Here is a 9862-nt window from a genome sequence, read left to right as displayed (position 1 = left end):
CCATGAGTTTTTAACAGCATTCCTAAATCAGATGAGGAGTCTGTCTTCAGAATTGCAGAAGGCTGCAGCCCTCATGGGGAGAAGCTATAGGTGCCCTGTGGACAGAAACCTGGTGTTCAGGTTTTGGTGGTGTTCAGAATGCAAAACACCAGGCATGCAAAAGGTAAAACCACATAGTAAAAACAGTGTGTGGTTGCAGCAGGCCAAACATTCCCTGAGTTGTCAACAGATTTACTCTGTTAATATGAATTTTTGGAACATCTTTAATGGGCCAGTTCACCCAAATCTGATAAAAATGTTTTCTCTTTCTCATTTTGATGTGCATTGTCCTTTTAATGTGCAGGTGTGGTGCTCGATCCATCAGAGAGGAGGAGTTCACCAACATCTCTCTGGAATACCAGATGGTAAGAACCTGGTGTGTTCACTCATTCACATCACCACTGGCTGATATGAAGCCTCGTGGAACAAAGAAAAATAAACCATTTCACAATGCTGCCGTTTTTATGGGTTTTTATGGTGTTACTTAATACATAACTGACTGACTAACATGTTACTGCAGGAGACAAAGTTGGAATATAATTGTGAGTGTGGCTGCAACACATCAGTCAGGCGCTCCACCTTTCTAACCCTGCCCAGGTGAGTGACATCACATCCACCACAAACCCTGAGGTGCCTTTATACAAATCATATTTACTTTATATCTGAACCAACAATTTTAAGATGTCTGATGGATGGATGGATAATCCATTAATCCACCATGCCTGCATTAATGATCTATCCCGTGCTTTTCTTTCCTGTCTACAGATACCTGATTATACACCTGAAGAGGTTCAGGTTCAGTCCGTCACTAGAGGTGGAGAAGCTGCATGACCCCGTAGTCCTTCAGCCCTTCAGGGAGCTGATGGTGACTACCAGCCAGGTAAAACAACCACACACCTGGGACACACAGAGAGTAAATATGTGGACTGCGTTTGTGTATGTGTGAAGCTAACTATGTGTCTGTTGAGGCTGATGGCTGGTACAAACTGATTAGTGTCATCAGCCATTTAGGCTATGACTGGAACAGTGGTAAGATATTTACACATTGAAGGTTCGACTGTCGCCTTCAGTAGTAGTCCTCTATTAGGTTCTCAGACATGTAACAGATAGCCTACATAAGTGTCAATCAGAGGCAGAAATATTGAACTAACTACTTAATAATTACCTAATTTTCAGAAGAGCATTTTCTGCAAAATCATTTACAATTTGCTCTAAGTTCTTTTTTTTCTTCTAAATTAACCTTTCATAAATTGCACTTCATGCTTAGACACTTGATGTGACAGTGATTCCTCTCCTGTTAGGACACTACATCAGCTAGTGTGTGCGCCCGGGGTAGGATGTCGCAGATGACCAATGACTCTGCTATAGTAATGCCAAGGTTAGTTATTTACACTGTGTTCTGCCGTGATCTAATGCTAGGGTGTTTGATGCTATCCTGTATTCCTTGCAGTCGGGCCATCTCCTCCTCCTGCGCTCCGTAGCGGACTCTGTGAGGGTGAAACAGTGCCGATTAAATATTAAGAACGAGTTTTGATTTAAGATTTGAGTTGGATTTTCCAAGGTATTTATGGAACAATTATCACTCAGTACAAGCACAAATAACACTGATGGATTTAATCTTCACAGACACGCCTATTAATTCCCTCCCTGTTGTTGTGTTGAAGGTAATGCAAGAGGTTTGCGATAAACAACCAGCTCACCCTGTCTCCTGGAGCAGTTGTAGGTTCCCCCAGCCCTCAGGAGGAAGGGTTTCCCCCAGAGAGCCTGGTCCCTCCCGAGGTTTCTGCCTTTAAAGGGAGTTTGTCCTCGCCTCTGTCTTTGGCCAAATCAGAACTCCCCGCCCCCATACATCAATGCATTGCAAATAACAAATATTAAATAAATAAAATGTAATCAATTATTTTTTCATTTATCTCAGTCTCATTTTGGTTGAAATAACCAGTTTATTCACTGGGTTAAGTCATGTCCATCACAGAGTGGAAAATACAGATCCGAATAATGTTTGATGTTGGAGTTCTGCAGAGGATCAGTTACACTGCTTGAATCAGAAATTAGCCAGCAGCATCAACATAATGAGAAAACATGTTTATTAAAAGTATTTGCAAAGTCACAAGATGATTATAGTGAACATACTCTGCAAAACATATTTAATATTATAAGACCTGGGGTCCTACATCTCACTGTGTCAAATTAACTAAACTTTATTTGTTAGATGAAGTATGTCCTTTGTATTTTTTCCACTGAATAAACTCACCTTTCAGAAGTGTTCCCTGGGTGGATTTATAATGGGGATGTGGTTACATGGTGTCGTCTTTGACCACTGTCTGCAACACCCTGCTTGCACTGCACATCTCAAACAAGTTTTGCCCGGACAAACTTTATTTCACAGCAAAATTCAAATACAACTTTAGTAGTAGCCATATAAAAACATGGCAGTGAGAAATATCATTAATTTGGTTAACTCTATCTTAAAAGATACACAGTACAGGTATAAAATCGTTATAGACTTGGTACAGGATAAAATCACTGCTGTGCAGCCGTCACAGTCTTACGATGTTCAGTATTCTTGACCCTCGTCGTCATTTTCAGAATCGGGGCTCATTTGACCCAACTCCTCGTAATCCTTTTCCAGACAGGCCAGGTCCTCTCTGGCCTCTGCAAACTCTCCCTCCTCCATGCCTTCACCCACATACCAGTGGACAAATGCACGCTTGGCATACATGAGGTCGAACTTGTGGTCGAGACGGGACCAGGCCTCAGCGATGGCCGTGGTGTTGCTCAGCATGCACACAGCCCTCTGGACTTTGGCCAGGTCTCCACCAGGAACGGCAGTGGGAGGTTGGTAGTTAATGCCCACCTGTTGAGAGAAAGAACGATCAGAAAGATTAAGTATCAGAATCAGAATCAGGTTTATTGCCAGGTAAGTACTTACAATGAACTTGCCTTGGTGGTTGGTGCATACATAAACACATACTGAAAATGGATATGAACTAAACAATAAATACCGAAACAAATATATGCGAAATAGCTGTTTAACATAAGAAGAAAGACAAAATAGGCTAAATGGATTGAGTGCAGAATGTGCAAAAAATATATAGTATGTGCAGTGGGCAGGTGTATACTGTAGTCCAGGATGAAGGTTAAAGGGCTCATATTATGCTCATTTTCAGGTTCATAATTGTATGTAAAGGTTATATCAGAATAGGTTTACATGGTTTCATTTTCAAAAAATACCATATCTTTGTTGTACTACACATTGTTGCAGCCCCTCTTTTCACCCTATGTGTTGAGCTCTCTGTTTTAGCTACAGAGTGAGGCATCTCACTTCTATCCCATCTTTGTTGGGAGTCACACATGCGCGGTAGCTAGGTAAGGACTACTAGCCAGTCAGAAGCAGAGTATGAGGGCGTGCCACGCTAGCAGCTAGGCGAGCATTATAACGTGTGTTACAAAGTGACGCACGTTTGTCTCTTAAGTAAAGGCTGGACTACAGTAGAGCTGTTTGGAGCAGTTTGTGAACAGTGTTTTCTGTTGGAGATGGTAACTCCCTTTGAGGTGGACTTTGGGCTTTTTCACTTTGTAAACCTATTACATGCACAAAGATGTATAACACAATAAAGGAAAGTGAAAACGCCAAAAAGCATAATATAAGCACTTTAATGCAAAGTGTAGTAACTAGGGGTGGGTGGGGGTTAAGAGTCAAGACTATCTCAAGCTGCACTTCTTACCTTCATGACGTTACTCACCTTGAAGCCAGTTGGGCACCAGTCGACAAACTGAATGGAACGCCTGGTCTTTATATTTGCGATGGCAGCGTTCACATCCTTTGGGACGACGTCGCCTCGGTACAGCATGCAGCACGCCATGTACTTGCCGTGACGAGGATCACACTTGACCATCTGATTGATCGGCTCGAAGCAGGCACTGGTGATCTCGGTCACAGTCAGCTGCTCGTGGTACGCCTTCTCGGAAGAGATGATGGGCGAGTAGGTAACCAGAGGGAAGTGGATACGTGGAAATGGGACCAGGTTGGTCTGGAACTCCATCAGGTCGACATTGAGGGCGCCGTCGAAACGAAGGGAGGCGGTGATCGAGGAAACGATCTGACCGATCAATCTGTTAAGGTTGATGTAACCAGGACTCTCGATGTCCATGTTGCGACGACATATGTCATAGATGGCCTCGTTGTCCACCATGAAGGCGCAGTCAGAGTGCTCTAAGGTGGTGTGGGTGGTCAGGATGGCGTTGTAGGGCTCCACCACAGCAGTGGACACCTGGGGAGCTGGGTACACAGCAAACTCCAGCTTGGATTTCTTGCCGTAGTCGACACACAGGCGCTCCATCAGCAGAGAGGTGAAGCCAGAGCCGGTTCCACCTCCAAAGCTGTGAAAGACGAGGAACCCCTGAAGGCCGGTGCACTGGTCCGACTGATGAGAGGGAAGAAACACAGGAGATGAGGAGCTGCTGAAGGAATAGTTTTGTAGCCAGGTTAGCTCAGTTGGTAGAGCAGGCGCATAGAAATAGAAGTTTCCTTACTCCATGTTATTCCCCTTCTCTCTCCTAATAGTATATATATTTTCCAAAATGTTTATGTGCTTTAAAATAAAATAAAAATTTTGCAATGAAACTGGAACTATTGTAAATTCATCTTTATATCCACTATCAGATTAAATAAAAAAAAAATACAGCAGAAACAATGACAAAGCTTTTCTTTGTATTCATATAAAAAAAAACTCTGAACTCACTGAAATTCTTCCAGAAAACATTAACAGTAATTTGTCTGTCCGGTTTTTCTCATTTTTTTGACTGACCATTTTACGAATACGCTCCATGACATCATCAATGATTTCTTTCCCGACAGTGTAATGGCCTCGAGCGTAGTTGTTGGCTGCATCCTCCTTTCCAGAGATCAGCTGCTCAGGGTGGAAAAGCTCTCTGTACTTCCCAACTCTCACTTCATCTGAAAAGATAGTTTTTTTGTTCAGAAAAGTCAATAAGATCGATGGCAATGTGGTTTAATGCAACAGAACAGACAAGTGCCAAATGTGGATGTTTTCCACTAAAACAGACATGTTTTTACTCTAAGATTTTCAACCATAATGACGGCTCCATAGTCTGGTGATGTAGCAAACCCATGACTAACTTTGCTTTATTCCCTCGAAGATACAAACTGAAAATTAGGTTGTAAACGTTTATTGGACAAGTAAAAAAAAAATCTGAATACATAAATAAATACTACTGGACATACATGCTCGTGCCCATCTTATTATCAAAATTGATAACCGAAAAATTTGAAATGTGGTGAGGAAAATAAGAAATAGGGAGCAGATAAATGATTCAATTATAGGTTCACACATTTTCAAATAGAGAGGTACCCATATGAACATTGAGACAGCTTATGCTTGCTGTAATAATTCCTTCAATTCCAGACTGCAAAAATTGTAAATCTATTCTTCAAATGTGTGCCAAGACCACCCCCCCCAAAAAAAGGTAAACAAAGGAGATGAAAAATAAAAACTAGAGCTAGTATGAGATGAATAGAAAAATAAAACAGATTAAATTTTAACAAACTGATTGAAGGTTAAATATTCATCTTAATATTTCTTTTTACACTCAGTTATCTAAAAGTATTATTTATTTACATAACCATTTAAGATAAAATAACATAATAATAATTATAATAATTATAATAATAATAACGTAATTATCTTGAGGGAATATTGTGCAGCCATGGCACTAGCTACAAAGTAAGAAAGAGTGAAAATATAAAATATCAATAAACAGATATCCCAAATCCCAAATATAGCCTATACAATTCCACCATACAAACAACTTTAACTGCATAGATCATGGATTTGACTAACTTTAGATAAAACGTTTTTTTGTTTTGTTTTTTAATTCGAAGCATCTGAATATAAATGTAATGGACATACTGCATTAAAAAGGGGTTTTGTCTGGCCTAAATCAATCCAATACTGTACACTGCAACCTGCTATTTACACAATACACTTCTGTAAATGTTAGCCAGCATTGAATAAAAGGCAAAGGAGTCACCACTGCACTTGTTGCTTAGATACCAGTGTTCCCATCAGCAGTTACCTACATGACCCGTGTGGATGATGCATTCACACTAGTTGCGTACGACCACATACAATGGGATGACAGGAACGGAAATTAAAAAAAAAAAAAACAGAGATAAGGAGGATAAAAATAAAGACATACACAGGAGGACTCACCAACCACTGTGGGCTCCAGGTCCACATAGATTGCTCTGGGAACATGACGCCCATAGCTCCCAGTACTGAAGAAAGTGTTGAACGGGTCTTCACGAGAGTTGGGTTCTGCAGGACTGTCCAGGAAGACGCCATCAGGACCAACACCGTGCTCGAGGCAGAAGAGCTCCCAGCAGGCGTTTCCTGTCTGGACACCTGCCTGGCCCACGTGGATAGAGATGCACTCTCTCTGGACAAACAAGACAGGTGCAAGTTCAAATGCCTTTCACAGAGATGTTAACACAACACACAAAGTAAAACAACCATTGTGGTACTCAACAAATTTCACGCCCAAAAACATGAATGAAGAATGAAGCACAGCCATCTATTGCAAACAAAGGCCTGAATAAATAAGAAAGAACTTTTTCCCCCCATATTTTCAATTAGAAACATTTACTTTCGCTATCCATAATTACCTCTAAAATTTAAAGAAACACGCCGACTTATTGGGATTTTAGCTTATTCACCGTATCCCCCAGAGATAGATAAGTCCATACATACCCTTCTCATCTCCATAAGTGTCGTAACTCTGTCTGACGCACCCACCGCTAGCCTAGCTTAGCACAGATGCTGGAGGTAACTGGCTCCATCTAGCCTACTGCTCCCAATAAGTGACAAAATAACACCAACATTTTCCTATTTACATGTTGTAATTTGTATAGTCACAGCGTGTACAAATAACAAGGTCACATGAGACACAGCCATCTTCTAACTGTATACAAACTGGGAACTATATTCTCAGAAAGGCGAAGCACTGCTACTTCTGCTACTTGGGCGGAGTGACGGGGCACCTGAGAAGCCCCGTGGTGAGGAGCAGAGAGTAACAACGGTGCTTTTCAGGTGTTGAGCAAATCACTCCGCCCAAGTAGCAGAAATAGCAGTACTTCACCTTCTGAGAATATAGTTGTGTATGTATACAGTTAGAAGATGGCTGTGTCTCATGTGACGTTATTTGTACACGCTGTGACTATACAAATCACAACATAAATAGGAAAATGTTGGCATTATTTTGTCACTTACTGGGAGCAGTAGGCTAGTTGGAACCAATTACCTGCAGGATCTTTGCTAGGCTAAGCTAATGCTGGGTGCGTGGGACAGAGTTACGACACGCACGGAGATGAGAAGTATATGTATGGACTTATCTAACTCTGGGGGATATGGTGAATTAGCTTAAAGGTCCAATATGTAATATTTGTACTGTAATAAATCCAAAAATGACACCAATGCCTCATCAGATATTAAGGAAACATGTTAAACTGAAATCCTATCTTTTCTGACAACAATGTCAGTATTTTTTCTTTTTGAAATTTACATTCCGTGACGGAATTTATGTTTATGTTTTGATCTGTGTGTTGTTATCAACGGCCCAGTTTGACAGGCAGGCCGGGTTGTTAAAAACGTAAACCCAGCACGCTACAGCTGTAACAGTAGTACAGCCATGAAAGCAGCAAACAAACGAACAGGATCAACGGAGATAGATTCTACATGACATAAAAAAAGAAAACAGCATGTTTCTAACAGTTGCGTGACCAGAGACGTAACAACCCCCTGGTAAATATTGGAGATGTATTTGAAAGATGGAGACAGCTTCGATCCCAAAAGGATGCAGAGTTGGCTTATTTTCTCCTGAACAGGTAAGCATTAGCTTCAGGCTAATTTATCACAGCTACTAGGGACGGGCATTTTTTGTCATTTCAACATTTGTGTACTCACATTGAATTATATAGCTAGAGTACCCGATTTGGTTACTCGCAAAAACAATTGAGACATAGCCAGTAAAGTGATCCCGACTGGTCCTGGCTAACGCCGGCATGCTAACCCTGCTAACTGTTAACGTTACCGGGAGGACCAGGCAAGCAGCCCATGGCTGCTTACAGCGTGTAGCCTCTTCAGCGGCTGGAGCCGACAACGGTGAGTTATTTTAAGCCACGAGAGGGGGGGCTGTAAATCGGAAAGAGAGGACTGTGAGTTTGCAGTGTGTTTAGCGATTGTTGCCGTAATTCTAAGCCAATGAAGTGTGTTCCGTCGGCACTGTAGTGGTATTTTTAGCGTTTCGTATTGTAATTCTAAGCCGAAGAAGTGTGCCTGACTGGCGTGTGGAGAGGACAGTGAGGTTGTTGTGTTTTTATTTTGAATTGGTAGTGCAGTAACTATTTTAACCATATATATATATATATATATATATATATATATATATATATATATATATATATATATATATATATATATATATATATATATATATATATATATATATATATATATAGGGGCAGTTGTGGCTTAAGGGTTAGAGAAGCAAGCTTGGGACCGGGAGGTTGCTGGTTCAATCCCCAGACTGTTAGATGAAATCTGGGTGGGGAAAGTGAAAAGAGCAGCACTTCTCCCTCCCTCATTACCACCACTGAGGTTCCCTTGAGCAAGGCCCTTAACCCCAACCACTCCACAAGACTGTGGCTGTACTGGGCAGCTTCCAGGTATGACTGTGACAGATTGTTGTTGCAAATGAGAAATTGTTCTCAATTGACTTACCTGGATAAATAAAACTTTATATAAATTATTATGGGGCTGTATTGATATTTAAGCTCTATCTATAGTAATGGATATGTGAATGAATGTTGTAAAACCCTTTGCCTGAAGATGGTCCAGTATATTTTTTGCAAGTAAGACAGTGTGCGGGAGTTTTTCTTTGCAACTCTTGTCCACGCACCTGTCTCATGTTGTAGATGTGCAAAGTATTTTTCTGTAAAAATTCAGGTTAAAATATCAAGTGGCTTAAATTACATTGGTAAAATTCAGACACCAAAAGCCCCAACACTTTCATTTTCTATAGCCTATGAATTTGGGAACATGTTTTTTTTTTTTTTTTTTATTACACCACGTGAAATTTCGTTTATGGAATTTAAATGATTATGGTCTTTCTTTGCTTCCATACACATCCGCTCAGTGTGCAATGTAAAAAAGATATCTGATTGCACACTGTATTAATCATTATCTGTGTCAACAAAGTCAAAAACAGGACAGGCTTATTCCAACTCTGTACTGCTTTTCATTTTCTAAGTGCTTCCAGCAGCCGTGTTTGAACATGTTGAGAATTTTGTTTTCCCTGGAGGGAGAAAATCCCCCAAGATGAATTTTTTTTTTTTTTTGCTGTTGAGAGATATTTGTATAGACATAAGTATAGACTAAAGCTTGTAATATGATTATTGATCAAATACATTCAAAACATTAAATATGATCAAAATAGAGGCTTCTGAGGTTCTGTCAAGATGAAGCTTTAAGCTCCTTTGCTGTATGTGATCATAACCTCATAAAAAACTCAAAGTGCAGAGACTAAATATAAATAGATAATTTGAGCCTTCACATTTGTTCAGCTACATGTATTTTAACATAACAGTTGCATTTTTCATTTAAAATACATACAGCCAAAGGTCTGGGGAAGTTTTAGATTAAAAAAAACATGTCTTGATTGATTGTTAAATCATGGCAGATAAAACAATTAAAAATTGCTGCGGATTTCACAAAAAGATGTTAATAATGCAACCATATTACCA

The 9862-nt window shown here is 40.3% G+C and overlaps 1 protein-coding gene across 1 annotated transcript; it reads right to left on the bottom strand.

Moving 5' to 3' along the window:
• Window positions 1-2239: 2239 nt before the first annotated feature.
• tuba5 (tubulin alpha 5) lies at window positions 2240-9027 on the bottom strand. The gene is made up of 5 exons (XM_028582075.1): window positions 9019-9027; window positions 6276-6534; window positions 4851-4999; window positions 3786-4466; window positions 2240-2896 (listed from the first exon to the last, which is right to left on the bottom strand). Exons 1-5 carry the CDS (start codon window positions 9025-9027, stop codon window positions 2597-2599), a joined length of 1398 nt encoding a protein of 465 aa, XP_028437876.1. The 3' UTR covers window positions 2240-2596.
• Between the last annotated feature and the right edge of the window lie 835 nt (window positions 9028-9862).

This window comes from Perca flavescens, chromosome 7 (genome assembly GCF_004354835.1).
Source record: "Perca flavescens isolate YP-PL-M2 chromosome 7, PFLA_1.0, whole genome shotgun sequence".
NCBI lineage: Eukaryota > Metazoa > Chordata > Actinopteri > Perciformes > Percidae > Perca > Perca flavescens.
The sequence above is the reverse complement of the archived record's forward strand: the minus strand, read 5'-3'. Positions and strand labels throughout refer to the sequence as shown.